This window comes from Amblyomma maculatum, chromosome 10 (assembly GCF_055883805.1).
Source record: "Amblyomma maculatum isolate TAMU_Amacu chromosome 10, ASM5588380v1, whole genome shotgun sequence".
Classification (NCBI taxonomy): domain Eukaryota; kingdom Metazoa; phylum Arthropoda; class Arachnida; order Ixodida; family Ixodidae; genus Amblyomma; species Amblyomma maculatum.
In genome coordinates, this window is record NC_139353.1 from 39,995,490 (window position 1) to 40,018,160 (window position 22,671).

General features: G+C 42.0%; 1 protein-coding gene and 1 long non-coding RNA gene across 2 annotated transcripts in view; one reads left to right on the forward strand and one right to left on the reverse strand.

Annotated features, from left to right (window-relative positions):
- LOC146176217 (uncharacterized) overlaps nucleotides 1-22,671 on the reverse strand; it is a 213,261-nt gene that overhangs the window by 126,516 nt on the left and 64,074 nt on the right. The gene's annotated exons all lie outside the window — the stretch shown is intronic.
- Nucleotides 7,681-21,055, forward strand: LOC146176220 (BPTI/Kunitz domain-containing protein-like). The gene is made up of 4 exons (XM_084580936.1): nucleotides 7,681-7,779; nucleotides 8,149-8,203; nucleotides 12,809-13,006; nucleotides 20,629-21,055. Exons 2-4 carry the CDS (start codon nucleotides 8,155-8,157, stop codon nucleotides 20,832-20,834), a joined length of 453 nt encoding a protein of 150 aa, XP_084437062.1. The 5' UTR covers nucleotides 7,681-7,779; nucleotides 8,149-8,154; the 3' UTR covers nucleotides 20,835-21,055.

The following is a 22,671-nucleotide window of genomic DNA, read 5'->3' on the forward strand; positions in this document are numbered from 1 at the left end:
CCGTCAGTAGTGGAAAAAAACATTCTATGATCTAATGGGCGGATATAGGGACCTTTATTGGGAGATACTAACTATGAGTCACGCAAACGCTTAGATGACTGCTCCGGACAGAGCAAAAATTGAGTGCCAAACGACTACGAAGCCTTGACTGAATCTTACTGCGCCTGTGAGCACTGCGCTCCTTAAAGGGACACTGAATGAAAATATTAACCTAATTAAGAAATAAATTATTTTTAGGGATAGCTCGTCATTATCATCATCAGCAGCCTGACTATACCCACTGCAGGGCGAAGGTCTCTCCCATATTCCTCCAATTAAACCAGTCCTGTGATAGCTGCCTCCACTTGACCTCTGCGAACTTCTTAACCTCATCCGCCCACCTAACTTTCTGCCGCCCCCTGCTACGCTTTCCTTCCCTTGGAATCCAGTTTGCTGCCCTAAGCGACCGTCGGTTATCCTTTCTTCGCGCTACATGTCCTGCCCATGCTCATTTCTTCTTGATTTCTACTAGAATGTCAGTAACTTGAGTTATTTTTCTGACCCACTCTGCACATTTCCTATCTCTTAACCTTATCCCTACCATTTTTCTTTTCATATCCCTCAGCGTTGTCCTCAACTTAAGTAGAACCCTCTTTGTTAGCGTCCACGTTTCAGCCCCATAGGTAAGTACAGGTAAGATGCAACTGTTGTATACTTTCCTCTTGAGCGATACCGGTAAGCTGCTAGTCATAATCTGGGGTGCTTCCCAAATGCGATTCATCCCAATTTTATTCTCCTTGTTATTTCCCTTTCATGGTCCAGATCTGCAGTTACTACCTGTCCTAAGTAGACATATTCGCCTACTACTTCCAGTGCTTCGCTACCTAACGTAAACTGCCGTTCCTTCCCTGGGCTATTGAACATTACCTCAGTCTTCTGCATATTGATTTTCAAGCCTACCTTTCTACTTTTCCTGTCTAGGTCATCAATCATTATTTGCAATTCCTCCCCTGAGTTACTTAGCAAGGCAATGTCATCAGCAAATTGCAGATTACTGGGGTATTCTTCATCTACCCTTATCCCTAACCGCTTATTCCTAACTTATAGGGAAAGCTATCTTTGTTTTTTCTACGCGAAAAGTGGTGGCTTTGCTTAGGAAATCGCGAATAAGTGTACTGAAACCCTATGACATTGAAAGCACCCGCAAATAATGAAGTGTGGTGATGTCTTTTTAATGATCTCGTTGTAACTGGCTTAAATGTGAACATTCTGAGAAGCCACTTCCGAAAGGACAATAAAGGGGATTGACACCGAAATTAGTAGTTCACCGATCACTTGAGTGATGGGGTCTGCTGTCACGCCGGCAGGACGCGTGTTCTGACATCACTATGCGACACCCTCTAGCGAAAGACAAATGTTCTCTGCCATTTGCGCTGAATCTCGTGCGAATTCATCTCGTTGTAGCACGCGTGTGCAGTAGAAATACCCTCCCGGGGTGCGATAGAAACCACGCCACGTTATGAAGCATAGCCACAGACTGGGTACGCACGTATATATTCGGCGATGGTATCGAGAGTGTGTTACCTTCGATGCGCTGTCTTATGTCGTGGAGTGGGCTCGTAAACATCAAGGGATCTTCAAAAGCACGAGACCAGCAGCCCGCTCAATATATTTTCTTCAAAAGCACCTCTCACTAAGAAACTCAACGCTCCTTGCTCATGATTAGGTGAGCTGTGCGATGGGTTAACGGGATTTTTTTTTCTAATTATGTTTCTATTATTTACCTACTTAGTATGAATATTTTATTTAATACTGATAGTATCAATACAAGACAGTAGTAAGTGAGAAATCAGTACAATATAAAGCGCAATAGAATACGAAAAATATTAGCACATCAACAGGACCAGAACGTTGGCAATAAATGTTTGATAAATGTAATAGGAGAAAAGCTGCCCAAAATAACTTAAAGATTCAGAATAGCAGAAAAAAAAAAGAACGAATATGTACCGTAGCAGCTGGTCGTTGTTTCTAGCAAGCATGTTAGTAGTGGGAGTATTTAACCATAGCAAAACAAAAAACACTAGAAGCAAGTCAGTGAAAAGAAGGTAATGAGTCACAATGGGCAAAGCCATCATTCATATAAATATATATATATATATATATATATTGTAAAGAAGAGGTTCCCATTAATTGGGCAGATCACCGAGAAGGAGGAAGAGAAAGTGATTTTGCGGACTAGCTGACTGCAAGTTAAGCCACCCCTGCTCCGGTCCTGCTCGCTACCAGTGCCCGCTACCAGTGCCTGGATCCCCGCTTAACAATATATATATATATATATATATATATATATATATATATATATATATATATATATATATATATATATATATATATATATATATATATATATATATATATATATATATATATATATATATATATATATATATATATATATATATATATATATACCAAGGGATACAAGCCCGTGCAGGATGCACAATCATCTGGTATAAACTAGGACTATGAGCACTTTACTCAATTTTGTTAGATTCTAATTTTGGGTTGAAGGAAGATAATGGGCCCGCAATTGTAATCGATGGATCGAGTTGATTCCACTCGATGATGGCTAAAGGAAAGAAGGAATGCTTGAGAGTGTCGGTCCGGCTTTCGTATTAAGTCAAGGTAATAGCATGCATGTTCTGGGATTACCATGACTGTGTCAGGAATGCATATTCAAAAACATCTATATTGTAGCTGTTGAGCAATAACTGGTATAAGATCTTCAGGAAAAATTGTTTTGTTCTGGACAATAGCGATGGAAGGCCAATGATGATGCAAGGTCGGTAAGGGAGTAACAGGGTCGCATTCGTTATGAATGAACCTTAATGCTTTTTGCTTTTTTTTTTTTACTCTTTCAAGCAAAATAATATTAGTCATTGATTGCGAGAACCAAACAATGCTTCCATATTTTAAAATAGGCCCTATAATGATAATGTAGGCAAAAAGAGTGGTATTTTGAGGGGCTAAACGTGCCCACCTTCTAAAGAAAGAACCGCTTTCGCAAAGCAGCAGAGCTAACATTGTCGATATGCACATCCCGCCTTAGGTCAGATGTCGAAATTATAAGCCCAGGTATTTATCATCAAAGACCATTGAAAGCGTTGATTCATTTATGCATTTATAATATAGTTATAACTATGTGGCTGATTGTTGTGGTGACTGTCACATAAAGGTGTTTTTTTATTAATATTTCATGTCATCTTCTATATAGTACACCATTCATCAGTTATGTCACGATAGGTACTTATCATAAGGTGGCCTTCGAGATTTTGCATCGCTTTACACTCTTCAATCAAATCTTTTATGTTTCAGTCAATATTAGCATTGATGAATTCTAAAACCAAAGCTGGTCTTTGGACAGATCCCTACGGGAGCGAGAAAGAAGGGTCTACTTTCCTTCATGAACATGATAGAAAGCAGAGAAGGGAACATAACAAGAAGTATTATGTTCGCTTCGTGCAAAAGGAAGTGGTCTTGATTGAACTTGTTCGGAAGTCGCAAATTCTATGTGGCTGGTCAAATAACCCTCGATCAGGCATTAACACTTCGCCATCCCCGATTATGCTACGTTGTTTTGATGTCAGCTTGTTGAGGCTTAGGCTGCCGAATGCTTTAGTCTCAGGCAACACGTGTGGTTTACTCTACTAGCATAGCTACTATTTCTATATAGGGGAATTTCTCCTCTTCATAAGCAGAAAGTAATCACGGTACGCTCTGCCCAACAACAACCTGACCTTTTCCGGCAGCGGCTGTTCGCAGGGAATGCAAGCGTAGTCCTGACGAACAGGCGACTGAAAATCACCTGAATTAATATATTTCTCATAGAAAATCCGGCCTTACGCGCCAAAATATTTCTTTGATACGCCACACAAGAGGTGATGCTGTATACGTGTGTTACTTCGTTGTTAATTTTCAATTTACATAACCCATTAGCCTTTCCACTCCTCGAAATAGAGTAAATATTATGCTATTACGTCATGCTTCGTACGTTAATAAGACGCATGCCTACACGTGTCTGCATAACGGCGTACTAAGCAAGAAAGAATAGAAATTTTCATTTTCAATTTCATCCTGCCCGCAGCCTGCACAAAGCAGCAATTTGAAGGCCTGAAATGGCACCGAAACTTTTTCACCGGCTGCCTAGCAAGCATATCAGGGCATGAAAGCCATCGAAAGCTTGCTGTGTTCAACTTGCTCTAGGCGGCACCCACACATAGAAAAATTCAGAGTTCGTGTTTACGCCTACCCTATCCATCGTCGATTTTGGTGGTCATTTAAATATAAGACATCGTTTTCTGTACGATGCCTGCCGTTCTGGCCGTCTCCGTATTTTGACGGTGCGTGCCCGCAGAGATGGCGAAATATGTTTTCTGAAAGCTCCTTTATTTATGTCGCCCATTGCCGCGGCAGTAATACACCGATGATGGCGACATGGGTATTTACTTTCACACAATTTCCTTTGTTATGAAAGCGCTGTTTTCGGCTCAAATAACACACATGCTATCGCGTAACGTTAATCTGTCAGTCTAACCTGACTTGCCATTTTTTTTATGTACTTCAGAGCCACAAATTCCGGGTATTATACTTCCCGCATGCTTTTAAAATCTATCAGTGGACGCGACCCTAAAGGGTCCAGCCCCTTTGCCCCAAATACAGAAGCATGTTGGTTCTTTGTTGTGATAGGGATGGCTAGGCCTCTCCTGCCAGCGATCAAGAAAAGTTCTAAAGCAAGCTTTTTTTGAAAAATGCATGCTTCTAGAAACGTACAAATAACTTTTTTACGATGAGTCAAAAAATAAAAAAAAAAACGTTACCGTGAGACGCCCGTATCGACGCTTACTTTGTGTACGCATGAATACAAATACATTATATTCCGCTTCATTCTACGCTGATAAACAAAGGCAAAAGTGATGAAGCATTATGGCAGGGTAAAAGGGACGTACGCTGACCCTTGCGATCACCTTTGTTACTTTCATTAGGCACAAACAATATCATATAAATAAGAATCGCATCTGGACGATACACACTAAAGCGAAAGGCCCAACAGGGCGACATGCAATTGAAATGTAAAAATGCACGAAGCAAGTAATTTCTAGGACCTGGATGACTTTTTCTTCAAATGCGAAGTTTCTGTGGACGCTGTGTTGGTTTACTTAACAGCCGTATGGCTGCGCTTGGGTCGATGACTGTATGCAACTACTCGCCTCCTAAATATGTAGCTCACAATCCTCAGACACTTTATGAATGGTACTGCTTACTTTACTCCCTATACTGCCGTCCTTATGACGAACGAGCCATGCTCTGATCATTTGCAATATATTGCCGCCCTTCAATGCATTCTAGCTGGAAGGTCAGCAATATCAATATTATCACTTAATCAAAAACAAAAATTTTGCTCAAAACACAATAATAACAGCAGCCAGGGGTAGAATAACCGAACATTTTCAACAATAATTTAAATTTAATGGGCAACAGACAAGAGCAACGGAGATAAAATATCGTTTTTTAACACACAGAAATATCAAAGCACCAGTATCTGGCAGGTTAGCCTCAGGAGTCGATTCTCATTGTTAACCACTGTGGCAGTCGATTCCAGTCAACGCGGAAAAATAAAACAAATATGTAAAGGAGTTTACTCTCGAATTATAAGGAGTTGGTACATGTTCGTGGCAATTTAGTGTCAGACAGGTGTTAGGTGCTTTAAAGTATGGCGAAGGGTCCATTAACATTAATTATGTTTCAGCAAAAAAAGAAGTTTTCAGCTTTTCGATAGAGGCGAAAAGCAAGGTGCCCGTGTGCTGTGCGATGTCAGTGCACGTTAAAGAACCCCAGGTGGTCGACATTTCTGGCGTCCTCCACTACGGCGTTTCTCATAGCCTGAGATGCTTTGGAACGTTAAACCCCACAAACCAACCAACCAAATCTGAATATTTCTTCGTAATTTGGGTGTCGGATGGTCACCAGTACCAGTTCAACAATTTTTGCCGTGCTATTTTCTTGCTGTCATGCAACGTTTTCAAATAAACACGAAAACAATCATTCAGCTTTTTAACATACCGGTGCCTTTTCAGCTACAAATATTTCACATCTTATTGCTTTGATGTAATGTGCATAAGCATGATGTTTGAATTACCCGCGAAACCGAGCGTACTTGGACACTAAACATGTTGCCTGTCTTCAAAACGGGGATCTTGACGCTGCAGCCATGAAAGCGGGCGCACGGTGACAATTGCAACCGGTGCACACGCCTCAAGCCGAGCGCTGAAGCTGACCAATTTTTCACTGCAGCGCTCCCTTGCAGGCTTCTCTTCAAGGGAGTTAACAATTCTTCGTTTTTTACGTGGCCCTGGGCGAAGCAAGCTGTAGGCGAAAATTTCAGCTTGTCGCTTACCTGGTGTGTGAGCATATGAGTGCGGTTACGAATTGCGAGGCTGCTTTTTTTAAATTTCTTTAACTTCTCTATCATGAATAAATATCAGCAAACCCGAATACCTAAAACCACCTCACCATCATTCAGCCAGAACAAATCATGACAAGACAATCAGGGCATTTATCATTCGCTGTAAAACTTTCAAGTGTACTTTCCTTCTTTCATAGAAATATGAAATAAGCTGCCACGTAATATCTTAACTTCAATATCTGTAGATGAATTTGCTGTCAAGGTGGAACATTTTGACCAGCAAGCCGCAACACTGTGAACAGCAGCATTTATTATGACAGGTATCTCGAAAGTGTCAGTTCACTGAGTGTGTTTCATGTGATTGCACTCTTAGGTATTTTCCTAAATACCTCTGTAATGCTCCAAATTCCTTGTTATTCTTTGTTTCTTTTATTTTCTATAGGTTGTGTTGTAAATTGGGCGGTGCAACTGTGATTTTGTACCCACTCCCGTAAAGCCTGTCAAGGTTCGCAGAGCAAAGAATTATTAAATAATAAATAATGAGGGCAAGATCAGCAGTGAGGTACACCTCAGTTATATTAAATACATTTGGGCGATATTTTTGCTACGTAAAGCCAGATGTCGAATAGATTGACTTCCATACTCGTTTAAAAAAAAAATGGAAATTATTTAGGTTCATCGGTCTTGCGTTATAAGATATCTCATTGCAATGAGGTTAGCCTGGAATAATTTCCTTGATACTGCGATGACAGCTTGGTGGGCTGGATGGTGCATAATCTTCTTCGTCTCGTGTTAGCGCTGTTTTTAGCCACAAGGCAGTAATGACCTCTACACCAGACCGAAAATGGTCACTATGAAGTGTTTCTGGCTCACAAGGCATGTACACTATCTGCAATCTCACTGCATTACCTACATAGAGTGTACTGCCTGGCACAACCCTTGAACTCCATAAGCAGCCGGTATTCATAGCCCCGGTCTTACTGCCGGACACGGTGTGTAAACTAGAAGACCCTATGCGCACATTGTCATCATATGCCGTCACAGAGTGCGCTTAAGCAAATTTTAAGGCGCCCTTTAAAATGATGGTAAGTCGGTTGCGATTTTTTGACGGACGTCTCGTGGGAAAAAAATAAACTCTGCCAGTTGTTCTGCTCCGCAAGGGAGAGCAGCAAGAATTTATTTCCTATTGTCTATGAACACGGGATGACACTGCACCTGCTTGAGCCTCGACGATCCGAGACAGCTGGACGGTTGAACCGATCATCTTGCCCAATGTGAGGGTACATACTGTACAGCCGACTTAAACTGAGGCTTAACGAATTGGGACGACATCTCTGGTAAGTCTACCCATGTTTAAAGTGCTGATTTCCAAAGAGATATATTTTTTCATGTCTCGCATACGCCTATCCTATGAGCAGTTATGAATTAGAAAATTTGGCTGCCTGTTGGACTGAACAACTACACAAGTTCTTCAGCTTGCTGGGCTAGAATTCATGATCTACGCGGAATTAATGTGGTAAACATTGACGAGGAAGTAAAGTTGCTTTTCGTAGCTGGGACAATCTTAACAGTTGTACACCTCGAAATATTTAGTGTAAGCCCTGCTATGACGCAAGCACCTACAAAGCCTAACACGATGTCAGAACTCTTAGTTGTGGAAAAGTACAGTTATCACCATATTTTCCTGTCGTGATTGTCTTCTTCAGAAAAATATGACGGGGATCCTCCTTGTTGCAACTGTATTTCTGGTTTCTTTATCAGGTAAGGTCGAGCCTTTTCCTATCTGTCTTTTCCTTGGCGGAAAGATGTTGCCTCTAAAAAATAAATGCTTATGCCGTACAGACTTGCGTTTTAAGGTTTAACATCCGAAATCGAATTAGTAATTAGTCTATGAGGGAAGCCGTAGTGGAGCGTACCAAAACTTTTGACCACAAACTTTGTATGTGAATTAGGCTCTTTTTGGGATACCTTTCTATGCTTTTTTTTTTATTTGCTCAGTGCTGGAATTGATTGCACTAAATTATTGATAGTTTGTTTTTAGCAGTACGAATCGAAGGGATGAAGCAAGTGGCACCACAGGAGCAATTCTGGTGGTAACGTCATGTCACTTTTGTTTAAGGATACATTTTTGCAGGCGTCAACTACAGTGGTGCGTACAAAAGACGGACATTTCTTCGACGAACTAAGTGCGGCCTCCAAACTTTCCTTTTCTGCCTTCTCGTAAAAAGCTGGTAGGCGGGCTTACTGTAACTCAAAGCTGGCGGAAGTACTACTCAGGGGATCTCAGTTTAAAAGCTTCTACGCTTCGCAATAATTAAAACTTGAGCTGCGTGAACAAGCTCTCGTGTTCAGATGAGGTATTGGCTTCACCTGTATACTGAGTCTGCGCTGGCAGACAGGCCTTGTAAATACGCACGTATCCTCCAAAGACGAGGAAAAACGTGCCGACATTTTGCACAGGAAATTTACTACCGTGGCGCGATGGTACGTTAAGAAGGGCAGGTGCATGGGACAAAACTTGCTGTTAAAGTTCTGCGCAACGATATGTATCGAGGGTAACCAAAGCAAAAGGTTAGGTCATGTGAAGTGTCATGTGAAGTGTCGTGTGAAGTGACCTACCACACTGGAGCAAGAGGTTCCAATCTACATGAACCAGGATCGAATATATTGCCGATTAAGTTGTAGCTCGACTTTTTCCCCTCAACTTATAAGCAGGAGTGAGTCGGAAGATATAAAGATCGCGGCTTAGAAGTACGCTATGCCTCCGGATGTGTAGCCCGTCTCGGTTTTTTTATTTTAAAGCGACAGTTTTACTGCGCTAATCAGTAGCTTGGTCCGCATGTGTTTCATATGCCCTTGAACGAGCCTAGCTGCGCGGCCCCTTCGCACGTGTAGCGCACGGTTGTTGTTGTTGTTGTCCAAATAACTTATGGCACATACCCACAGAGGGGGATCGGCCAAGAATTGGGTAGCAAAGAATTTTTTTTTAATATACTTGCATAAAAAAAATGATTTGAGGGGTAGAGCAAAGGAAACAAAACGGGAAATAAGTGAAATATAAAATGAAAAGTGGTAACACTCACGGGAGATTGACACTACAATTTTAGAACAAGTGATGTTTAAATATTTAGCGCACGGTAAAGGTAACACTCACGGGAGATTGACACTACAATTTTAGAACAAGTGATGTTTAAATATTTAGCGCACGGTAAAGGTGGCATTTCTGCTACTGCTTCGCTTCTTCTTTTACATCGCTTCTTCTTCACACACCTGGCAAACTTCATTCAGGCTGATATATATTTCCCCAAATATTAAACATTACCTGACTCAATGTACGCAGCCTTCCAGTCTCCTATCTACCCTTTTCCGCCACCGCTACCCATCAGGCTAGCCTCCGGGGACTTCCAGTTCCAAAATGCCCTCAAAACCTTCATGTCGTCTAGAGTTACAACTTACAAGGACAATTTGCTCAAGGCTAATGTCCCGCTCTGCAGCGTTATCAATGGCTATAAGTATCCGCGGTCGCCGCCTGGAGTACCAGTTCTGAACTATGTCTCTGAATGGTTAATAATTACGCATAACCTCCCCTTTCAAGATGTCCAGGGCACCTCCGTGTCATCTAAACCCGGCTGTAGTGTCCTTGAGATTTGCAGACATCCATGGAGCAGTTGCGGGCTTTCCGTCGTTTGCTTAGCAATGAGGGACCGTTTAGCCGTTTTAAACCCGTTCCTTCAGTTTTTTGCCCCTCGCTCTCCTAAAAGGGCACATCGAATAGAAAGAAGGGTGGGAGGGGACACGCAGGCTTCGTTTCCAGCCAGCTGCACACTCCGCACTCCGTTTCCTTCGCTAAGACTGCCGTCACGGTTTTTAGCAAGCCAAAAAAAAAAAACCCCTTGTGACTGACGTAGCAGCAAAGCTGGTGGGCTTGCAAGGCAGGATCTAACGTGAGACCGGTTATCGGACGTCGGCGTGAAGCGCTGAAAATGGAACCTTTGAAAACTTTCTAAAGTATGTTCTTGTTTTCTGGACTTAAGCTTTGTAAGAACGATCAATATCCGTGACTCTGTGCAATGTACGCATTTGATAGCCACCTTCAAAATAATTTGCAATGACCTTTTGGTTTGGTGTGTTGTATTGTATTGCGTCGATTGAATTGTTTTGGGATTGGTGCTATGGTGGTGTTGTTGCATGCCATGGTATCATGTAGCGTGACATGATTTGGCAGTGTTTCACGTGGTTGGACGTAGTGTTATGTGATTACGCGGAATGTGATTTGGTGTGGCGTAGTTCGGATTGATTTGGTTTGGGAGGTTTGTTTTTCACCTCCATCGAAACGCAGAGCCAGGATAAAGCCCGCGTCCTTGAGATCAGCAGTCTAATGCTGTAACCGCTGTGCTTGCTCAGTGGGGTGAATGTATTTTCATGTTGCTTGGATAAGTATGGCAATTTAAAGGATACTGACAGTGGAGAAGACACGTATACAACATACACAGCGCTGTGTTTCTTGTCTATCTTTAGCTCAGGGCATCTGAGGGGAATGTGAAGAAGGATGCATGAAGGATTAAATTAATGAAAAAAAAAGGTTTGCCGATTTTATGAAGTCCAGCCGTGAAAGATGATGGGGTCCCTCATCCAGGCAATATATGAAGCAGCATTTTTGGTGAAAGACCAGCTGCTGCCAGGTTTCAGATTCTCCTAGATTTCAGTGCTAGGCAAGTGGTGATTTTTTGGTTTAATATTTTCGGATTTGCCTTTCGAACACACAGGTCGGCAATATAAATGACGGGAATACGTTCACGTTCGTATGATGGCAAGAGTGAGGAAAACCGCAACCCGTATCCTCCGAAGCACATATCGTCTGCGATTACTTAATCATTCCATAACTCAGTTTCAGAAGTGCTTTCTTCTTTTGAGCAGTGCCTTTCGCCCCTCGTTTTGACCCATGAGTTACACGATAAGTAGTCATTACGCCTTCTCGATTTAAGGCTATCCATGGCAGAAAACCACCTGTGCTGGTGGTATGAGCCGAGAGTGGGCAAGTCCCTGTTGCCTTGCAGTTCAGCCCACTCTAAGATTGTTAAGAGGGGCATTGTGAACCTATGTTTCATGAACGCCCTAATGAAGTCCTGTGTTCACTCTGTGGGCCATAGCCTCGAAGAGCAAATTCAGCGGCTGATAAATTCTGGCTACCCTGAGCACCTGCTGATCTCAGTAGCTGGCTCCTTATCGAAGAAACTCAAAGGAAGACAAATTCGTGCTGCTCCTGACCCCTAACACCAGGTTGTTGTGGTGCCTTGTCTGCACACTATTTCTAGCAGGCTCAAAAAGATCGGGCAAAAGGCAGGAGTCCGTGTTGTGTTATCGGCGCCCGACAAGCTATCCAAGATTTGTCGCAGAGTGAATGCCCCAGCTGTGTCCTGTCCTGCTAGGCACCAGGCACCTTTCGTTTCGTGCGAAGTTTGTGTGGTTTATGAAATTGCTCGGAGTTATGGCAAGGACTACATGAGGCACACCGGGCGCTGCCTCAATGCACATCTTAGGCAACACTCAAATAATGTGTACAACACTGTAAAGAGCAAGCTGTGTTTCCACTGGCTAAAGTGCCCCTCCCCGTCCTGTGAACCTTCCCTTCATAAATGTACTGTCATTGCGAGAAATGCGCATCAGATCAGACGCGAAATAATAGAGGCCGCCCACATTCTAAAGCTGGGACAAGATTGCGTTAGTACACCCTCGATTGCGCTAACGAAACGTGAGTTAGACTATTTGAGCCATGCACAGAGTAGTTTTAATGTTTAGGATTCCGGATTGTACATATTTTAGCTCTTTTGGCATTGATTGTTTTAGGTATTCTGCTTTTAATATCCCTATTGACTTTTATCGCTTCTAATTTTCATTCTTTTGACGCCTTTTCTGGCTTTTTCTGCATTTTGTTTTCGTGTCATCGCATTATGTTATTTGTTATTCGTTTTTGCCTATTAGCTTCATGCTTTTATCACCCTTCCATTATTTTATCTAGCTTTGTCTCGCTTAGTCATGTTCAGCTTTGTTATCTCGCGTCTATTCAACTTTTGGTACGTTATCTTTCTGTCGCGTAAAAAAAACCCAGCAGCTGTAGCCCATGAATTCCCGCCCACTTTTCGAACATATATATTGTGTTGCTCTGGAATAAAATAACCTTTTAAAGTCTGCGTTGTGTTGTAGTCTCTTTCTTTGTCCGTGTATCATGAATGCGCTGTTTTGTTTTCCTAAGAAAAATTTGTACTAAGTGAACTCTATGTCGCTGAAATAGCAGGAAAGCATTCATATTGCACTCTTCTAATTACCGTGTCGGTCGCTTGTCTTGAACACACCTTTACCACGCAGGGTGCACGTGTTTCGAGGAAGACGAGGCCTACATGCAATGCACAAAATACCCCGACCGGGGGCCCTGCAAAGGAAGAGTGTACCGGTATTATTTCAACTTCGTCCGGGGAACATGCCGCCTGTTCGTCTACGGCGGATGTCAAGGCAATAATAACAATTTCAGAAGCCGCCGTCAGTGCCTGAGAAGATGCGGAGGCGGTGAGTCGGCGCTACTGCTTCGTGTTGCGACCAGATGCAAGTTCGTGAGTTCTTGGCTGCTCCAATTGACAGCACCAAAAAAGACTTATCGAGAAACTTGACTTATCGTCTTAAACATGGTGAGCTCAGAAACGTCGAGCTCGTGAGCAGCGAAGGTCAGACTGTTTTTACTGGAACGCCGGTTACTTCAGAACCCTAGGTGTTGAAATCTGATTATCGTTCTTGATGCCGAAAGCTTTGCAGGCATTATTTACTATTTATTTGGATCAGGACATCCTCATCGCGAAAGGTGTCTGCCATTGGCGCTTGCATTGGCGTGTGAAGTTTGGGAACTTATTCGATACCCGGAATGAGCATCTCATATCCCCCACCTCCATTTTCATTAAATGCAACAAACTACACTAAACTCTACGAATGCCTCAAACCAGTGAATACTTAGACACCAATAGGAGTTCGCTGGTACAACAAATCCATTCTGAAACCAAAGCAGATAAACACACATGAATGGTCTAGCCCCTGTAGCTGTCTACAGGTGACGCAAGCGGCAGCCAGGCTCTAATGCTTACGAATACAGCATCACACAAAGGTCAAGCTTCTCAGCAGCTTTTCTTTTTCAACTGCATTACCGTTACCCAAACGCTTACCAACTTTTTACAATTCATACAGCCCGAAATTCTACTGGAATCTAAAGCGAGCCGTAAGCCCTTAGATAAGCAAGAAATATGGTATTTAGGTTATTTCTTTGAATTAAATTGAACTAATATTGCAGTTGAATTAAATATAAAGAATCCTACCTAGATTGGTGGGTGCCAAGCTGGAGAGAGAGAGAGAAACCTCCACCCCTCGACTTGAAGGAGAACAGGAGGGAGATGCCAGGCAGTAGCTACAGGAAGTACTAAAGCGGGAGGAAGAATCCACACCCTGATCGTGCTTGTCACGGAAATAACCCTGCCGGTAACCACATACCGAGATAGTTTGACATACTTAACTACGACGACGAAGAAGAACGAGAGCACAGCATAGTTTGACAAGAGGTGCGGGTCAGAAAAGTGTCGACTTGCACGGCATTAAGAAATGATCGTTCGCGATATTTCGAGCCGGGAAAATTCGAAAACATTCTGGAAATATTTTTCAGCACACTTTTGTAACATTTCGTACAACTTTAACAATAACAAATAATGAACATATGTTTTCAGATGCTTCCTCGGCAGGATCGCAGTTCTTGCTGATTATGTTTAAAAACGTTTACCATTGGTTTTTTATGACAGTCCTAAATACTCGTTCATAGCGCAGGACAAACATCAGAATCAAACGCTTGCCCACACCGGAACATTAATTAGTGATTATTCCATTTCTGTCAATATGATTGTAAAAGTACAGGTACGGACATAAGTAAACGAAGCACGCTTTACCGTTCAATCACGTCTTCTACACCAGATGTAAGAAAACAATATTTATCCAAGTGAAAGGCACTGATGTCTACTAACGGTACGCATATACTATTACTGCCAGTTTCAATTATGCAAAACGTGAAAGTGATTAGAATGAAGTAAAGTTCTCCGTTTACTTTTGTCCGCAACGGTACGCACAAGATCCCACAGCTGCCTTGCAATTAATATTTTGTAATTAGTTTTGTAAATTATTGTAATTAATTTTAATTTGTACTACTTGTTTTTACTGTATTATACTCATTGTTTTGTATCCTAATTAACCCACTCCCCTCTGTAATGCCTTTGGCCCTGAGGGTACAATAAATAAATAAAAAAACGCACCCCATTGTTCTTATAAGTAGCATTTACTCGCTGCTAGTGCCACAAATTTTGTAAGTAAACATTGTCATGCACCTTAAGTTTAGACTATTCCCATTAGCGAACAGCAACGATGGCTCAGTAGTCAGGGTGCTCGACTGCTAATAGAAAGCAGAGAAGGATGTCGGAAATCGGCACCCAAGAACATTTCATTATTTTTCTGGGTTCAATTTCTAATTGTTTACATTTGAGTTGAATTCTTCTCAAGCATTATTTTATTTCATTGTTTTGTTAACGTCAGCACTGAATAAAAATTAAAGTTGCATGGAATTATTAAATTACCGGCTTCCAAACACATTGCGGCCACTTGACACTCAAAATGAAAATTTTATAAGCCGGAAAAGGACAGACATGGAATGAATAACAGATGTCACCATCACCGGCCGATGCCGAAAACACACTGGGGTTCATCGTCAATGTCTTAGTGGGTGGATCCCAGCAGCTAGGCAGTGCTGCTAATAACATTGTTCGCAATAAATAAGTATTCCCTCCTTCTCATTCGCTTTCTCGGATTAAACAGTACGTGAGCACTTGCATCGTCCTCACTTGATGTATTAGTTTCGAATCTCCCCTTTTCTTCGGAATTAATATTTTCTGCATCTGTGCAAGACGGGCTTAGCCAGGGGAGGGAGGGAGGGAAGGAATGATGGGGGAGTGGTGAGTGTCAGAACACCCCCCTACTTGCCCAAAATTTTTCCCAGCGTACAATGTCCCCCCCCCCCCCCCCCCCCTCCCTCTTTTTTCGGCCCTTGTTCTTGTTCTTTGCCCAATCTTTGTTTTGTTTTGTTTTCGACTGACGGCGTGTGACATACTCCAAAAAATATTCCTGGCTACGCCACTGCTACACACTTTATCCTTTCATTACATGATGTCCACGCTCCTAATCATGTTTTATCGCTTTTAGTTAATCACCTATTCGAAAGCCATTTTAACATTTTTTTTTCGCGCGTGTTGTAATAACAATAACAATAGTTGGTTCACAAGAAAGGAAAAGTGCAGTACCTGTCACACTTGTTCTCTGGACACCTGAACCGCGCCGTAATGGAAGAGAAGAAGGTGGGAGTGAAAGCGGAAAGAGAGAAAGGGGTGCCGTAGTGGAGGGCTCTGGAATAATTCGACCACATGGGAGTCTTTAACGTTTCAACAACATAGTTTTTCTGATTTATTTATGGGCGCACATAATTAAATGTGAAAGTTGTGTACGATTCCTGCTGGGACCTTATAAAGAAGCTGGCAATTTTCTAAATAAATTGTTTAGTTAAAAACATCATGCCGGAGATCATGCAGTATTTTTGGCATAGAAGTCACGATTCTAAATGTAATGCTCGCAAAACATTTATATTCTATCCTCGTAGCGGTAAGGGATAATATTTTGATGCAGTTTACTTGTTTATAGCGCTAAGAATATCAGGATGACGAAACGTGCTGTGGCGTGAGGAGGTGCGCTCACGCCAGGCCCGCTGGCAAATAAATCATAGCTCATCATCATGTCAACACGTCGTCTTGTTTCTATCCTGTCGCGGTTTTACATCGCTTGCCACCCTGTAACAATATATTTCAGATACCCCTAAAGGAGCTTTTTCGAGGGCTCTAGGACATTCGTGCCAAATACGATCGTTCTCCTCACCGTTGCACTGAAAAAGCACGGACGCAAATTTTTATTTCATGTTTTCTTCTTTGCGGTGATACATAGGAAAGCATCTAAAAATCATGAAGCGGTATCAACGTACATAACATATAGTTTTATTTTTTGTTGGTTTCAATGCTCCCTTGGTTTATAAACGTTAAATGATAGATCTGACATCAGAGTTCACTATTTAGGTTGTACTAAACATACAATATGTACAATTAAAACGCAGCTTATTCATTCCATGTCATTACGATCCTCGGATACGCAGGCCTAATTAAGTGGTTTTAGAGGCTACAATAGGGTCATTTTAGGCGCAAATTTCGTGAGCGCAATAGTGGCCGCTACCAATTTTTCACAGCATCGTAGGGTATTTTGGTGCTCACATAAACGCTCTTCCAATTTTCAGCGAAGAAGCGAAACTTTCTTGAAGATATTTTTTAATTCAGTACGGAAAATATAGACGCAATTGAAAATAGTATTTTAGAACAATTCGCTCGCGTTTTTGTTTGATGTGACTTCATGAATGCCAAAAAAAAAAGCAAAAGTTTTTCATGTTTTATTCATTGAGTAACAGTACAAAAGACGTGTCATTTTTTAGACATTTCTTTTTGTGTGTTAAGCTTGGTAATGTTTTATACGAAACACTTTTGAAGCTTCATATGCTACTGCATTTTCTGTTGAAACAGGTTAAAATATTACCGAAGCCTTTTGAAAACCATTATGTTCCGAGTTTTGCAACTCCTAGCTTAAATTAGAGATTAAAGCCTCCAAATAAAAATAATAGACGTAACTCAGCATTCATGAACATGTTAGATTTTGATACACATGATTTTACGAGAGTAAATTTTGCTTGAAGGGAGAAAATATATTTAAAATTCATAACTATACACCGGCCGACATTGCCGAACAGTGGCTTCACCGCAGAAAACGCATGTGCCACCACCTGTTATTCTGGTCCGCATATGCACTGTATGTAACCTTTCGAAGCGAAAGTGTGGTTGTGTTGCTTGCATCAATATAAACATCTAAGTAGTGAATACGTTTTTGTCTGTTCGCAACATCCCAAGTCGCTGCAGCATGTATGTGAGCTTTTTACAGTACCAGTAGGTAGTCAACTTTGCCTAGTTCTCTCTGACGCGGAGGAAGAAGCATTTCCCTCCTGCCTTCGCAGCAGAACTAGAACAGTTCTTAAACAGGTATTACTGCCTGCAAACTGGATGTTTGTTGCATCTGCCATGGACGTTTCTCGTCTACTCACGCTGAACCTTTCAGCGCTTTACATACTAAGGCTGCCTAAGCACTCATGGCAGTTCCAATAAGTGTTTTTTTTTTTTAGGTACTGTGCGATTTCGGCACGAATCGTTGCCGCTCTCAAGTGTATGAACTATGCCTTTCCTATGGCTACGGTTGCCATGACAACTTTGGCAGTGAATTTTCTTCTCTTTTTACTTTACAGTTTAGCTTGGCAGTCAATGTTACTTTAATTTTCTGTATATTATTCGTGACCCAAGCAGATACACCCTCTCGCAATTTATTCCCGTCATGATATGACTTCTGTAAGCTTTCTCTTGTTAGCACATATTTAAACGTGCCTCCGACACAGTCCAATGGACTTATGTGGTCTGAATAAGCGAAGAAACCTTATCCTGCCAACAAATTACGGTTGGTCTCATATTACTATATGTTAATGAAGTTTTTATCCTTTTTTTTAATGATGTTTCTTTATTGAATCATTTTTCTCATGCGGAAAATCTTGTTTCACTAAGCCATCGAGTATTGCTCTATGTGAAAATACTGAACGTAGCAAAATTGGTTTGAAGCAGTGCCAAAGTATGACCATCCTTTCAGCTTTTCTCTGTTGACTCATGACTCGCACATACTAGCCCCAAAGTGCGCAAGTGAAGCTATTATTTTTATTCTAACCGAGGGCGCCACGTTTCGGTTATGCAGTGAAGAACCAGTACAGCAATGCTTGCTGGCGTGGATGCAAATGGAGATCAAGAAATATTTTCTCAAGTAAACAGTATACTCTCATAAAATCGGCATTGAAAGCTCGGACGTTTATCTGAGTATCTAGAGTAAATTTATTTGTAGGCCTTGATTCCTAATTTAGGCCTGAGTCTAGAAATCTTTCCACCTTTTTGCGAGATTTGGAACATGATGTTCTAAACAGTGCCTCGTTTAACCAGTTTAAATTCTTTTTAACACAAACTACAGCCACATTTATGAGCTGGGAAAAACTGTTTCGCTTGATGACCCGCCTATTTCACCTCGCCAGATAGTGCGCGCTAGGACTGAACGCTCCATGTGTGCTATTTCCCCACAATAACGGCCGATCGCCCACGACAGCCGTCAGTGTTTTGTACAGTGTGCAAGTGCGTGCGTAGTGAACAGTTGCCTGGACGTGGAGCTATTGCGGAGGCCCGCCCGACGTGCCGAGTACTCAGTGACCTAAGACATTTGCGGGTGGGCCTCAAGCAAACTACTGTATACTGTACCATAGTGTATATATTTCTTTTATTTTCACCTACTCTTTTCTTTCTCCCTATCACTCACCTCTTTGATTTCCTCTACCTTCTCCTCGCTATCCCTTTATTTCCGCCGCCCCAGTTCAGGTGCTTCAGATATAAGATAGCAGATACCGGGGCTGGCAAACATCTTTTCTTTCCTTTTGTACATACAATAAATAACCACTACAACAACAACAACAACAACGCTGAAGTTATTGCAAGAATTTTGCAAAAATGCTGCATATTTTTCCCCACTTACTAAATTAAGAAAATGCGAAAATGTTTACTGTCTTTCATTTCAGCTGTTACATAAAAGAACAACGCAAGGAACATTTTCTAAATCATTATTTCCTTTGCACCTCGGTTCATAATTATTACAAAACATTTACATAAACAACACTTGCTCCTTCGCTGAAAACAAACAGCATTCAAGCAAGAAAAACAATTTTTTGAAAAGTTGTATTACAGACTATGGTTCACCAGATCGCCGTTATGTTCAATTTTATTTAATAATTAGTGGTAGTCACTTTTGAGGCCGGGGACGTTTCGCGTGGCCTGACCCAAACACGAAGTAGCGATTATGCGCCGGTGTTTTTATGTCTCATGTGTGTTATACTGAAACTTTTCACTGCTGTCGTCCCGCTATTTAAGACACAACAACGTCAGAAATTAAAGGTTTCTTAAAGCAATTCCTTCCTCGCAACCAAGAAAAGATCGAACCAAAATGTTTCTTGTCCATATTCATTGACAACTTGAAAAGTGGCAAATATGTTTTGCGAAATGGGTAATTTCAAAATGTGGCAAATACTTTTTTCCAAACCTCGCGCGAAAACCCAGTTCTGCAACGTAAACGATTCTGAAGGTACAATGCCTAGAAACTGTACGATAAGAGTAATGCTTCAAAATAACGCATTCCGAAAGCACGTCTATGCATCTACTTATATTGGAAGTCTACGATCATCATCATCATAATCAGCATCAGCATCAGCCTGACTATACCCACTGCAGGGCGAAGGCCTCTCCCATATTTCTCCACTTAACCCGGTTCTGTGCTAGCTGAATCCACTTGACCCCTGCGAACTTAATCTCATCCGCCCACCTAACTTTCTGCCGCCCCCTGCTACGCTTTCCTTCCCTTGGAATCCAGTTCGTTACCCTAAGCGACCATCGGTTATCCTCTCTCCGCACTACATGTCCTGCCGATGCCCATTTCTTCTTAATTTCCACTAGAATGTCGGTAACATGAGTTATTTCTCTGACCCACTCTGCGCGCTTCCTATCTCTTAAAGTTACCCCTACCATTTTTCGTTACATAGCCCTCTGAGTTGTCCTCAACTTAAGTAGAACTCTCTTGGTTAGCCTCCACGTTTCAGCCCCATAGGTGAGTACAGGTAAGATGCAGCTGTTATATACTTTCCTCTTTAGCGATACCGGTAAGCTGCTAGTCATAATCTGTGAGTGCTCGCCAAACGCGCTCCATCCCAATCGTGTTGTTCTTGTTATTTCCTTTTCATTTCCTTTTCAAGTCTACGATACTCACTATTATTTCATTCATGTTACCAACCTGAGAAGCTTTCGCAAGTTCCGCGGTTAGCTGCAGAACTACTGATTTCGTTAATCTAAAGGGCGATCACTAACCAGAAACTATTTAACCTCTGTCTTGTTTCCACCCAGTTGTTACATCGAGAGTCTGCAAGCTGCCCCCTGACCATGGTCACGGCCATTCGCGCCTCTGGCGATACCACTTTGACGCAGAGAAACAGTCCTGCACGCCATTTGTCTTCCGCGGCTTCGGAGGAAACCGCAACAACTTCATATCAAGCGACGAGTGCCGTATGCAGTGCCTGGGAAAGGAGGCCCACGAGAGGGGAGAAGATTGATCTGATCGGAAATAAGTGATCTAACGGAGCAATTCTGCATACTGCTTTGGAAACGGCCCTGGACAGTTGGACTGTGAATGCCTAGAAAAACTCGATTGCATCGCAATAAAAAGGGGAAATAAATGCGCAAGAGGAATTGGGTTCTAAGCTAAAACATCCTATATCCCCTTTGGCTATCATGGCTTGGTAAGATTTCATTTAAATGCATGCTCAAATCTTCTTTTGCCCTGTTTTTTTAGTAGGTGTCACGTATCCTTCCAGCCGCTACATTTCACCATATTACTCCCATTACCCAAAAGTGTGTTAACGAAGCTAAACCATTCCTATAAAGGCGAATATGAACAGGAGACTCAATATTTTATTCAGGGTTCAATAAGGAACCATTAAAATGAAGTACCTGTCATGCAGCAGAACAAGCACTAGTGGACAATACTATACCTTACTGCCAACTTGGCTGCAAACTTTCCATTTTTTTATACAAAAACATATACTCCGGTTATTTCTGGTTCGGCGGCTAGATTGTTGCTAATGCAGCTTCCTAGATACTTAGCAACCTCAGCGAGGTCAGTGAGAGCAAATCGATTGATAGAGGTAAGTCCAGTTAAAATACGTTTGCTTCGAAACTCGGTAACGTGGGTCGCCCTGCTGTGAAACGTTGGATGAAATCATCAGTCGCTTTGAGAGCGCTGTGGTTAAGAAAAGCTTATCTTTTTTAATGAATCCTTAAGCGTATGCAACGAAGTTAACGTAATATCGACGCTAATCACTAGATTTTACGATACGTCAATCTACATCTGCTCAATAAAACTTCAGCAGACTGATGTTTACTCAGCGTCTACAAGTTCCAAAGCGAATTATTTTTGACTGAGCTAATACATGCTGGTAACAAAGAACAATGTGCAAGCGATGAGCTGTATGAGCAAGAGATGTGCATCATCGCAGCAACGAATTCTGCAGTGATTCTATGTCACTGTCATAGCGAAGGAAATCATTCAGCCAGATTTGTTTTATGCCAGAAATAAATAATTCGGATCAAAAACAAAAGAGAAAACACTACGAAGAAAGAGCTCAGATCGCATTCTTCCACCAAGCTGAGACCGTAGCTAACCACTGCCAGCCTCAAAATACAAAAATAAAAATAGCAAACTACAAAAAAAAAACATGCTTGTATTAGTATCTGCTTTAGTACAGTGATATTTTGGAAATACCTGTATTCACTTGCGCCAAGCGAACTCGCGTGACAAACACAGCGCGTGCATACGAAGTCGTCGGGGTGGTCTGGTGAACGCATGGATGTAAACACCCTTTATTGCACAACAAAAAGCTAGCAGCCTAAACAGCGCGTACAGACAAGGGCAAAGCTTAGTGAAATCTCTCGGCAAAACCCGCTCCATCGGCATCGCCTGCCGCAGGAGTTGAGAACAATGGATGTGTCCCGCAAAAACAGCTCCTATTCTTTACTGGGCGCACGCTACCTGGAGGATGCCCACGGCGCCGTTCTTTGGACAGAGGACAATGTACAGCAGTTTCGTGCTCTTTCGTCCAAGCAGCTGCAGGTAGGCACAGAAGGAGATGACGCAGCGCTAGTCTGTGACGTAAACATCTTCTTTACTACGCCCGTATTGACGCATGAGTTGGAACTAAACGGCTCACGTATGATCCTTACAACTCTGTGATCAAAGAACTCTGACGAGTACTAATGTGTTCCTGACGTCAGTGGACACGAAATGAAACAGCCGGTGGCGTAGGAAGCCGTGGACTTCAAAGACGACGTTAGAAACTAGTTGCGTGAAGGTGGTTAAAAAATTATTAACCATAAAGAAGTAAATTTGTCACA

Bases quoted from the DNA above. Each gene is read 5' to 3' on its own strand.
- LOC146176220 (XM_084580936.1), top strand. From the start codon at position 8,155: ATGACGGGGATCCTCCTTGTTGCAACTGTATTTCTGGTTTCTTTATCA. The intron at 8,204-12,808 runs GTAAGGTCGAGC...TTTACCACGCAG, and splicing joins ATTTCTGGTTTCTTTATCAG to GGTGCACGTGTTTCGAGGAA. The intron at 13,007-20,628 runs GTGAGTCGGCGC...GTTTCCACCCAG, and splicing joins CCTGAGAAGATGCGGAGGCG to TTGTTACATCGAGAGTCTGC.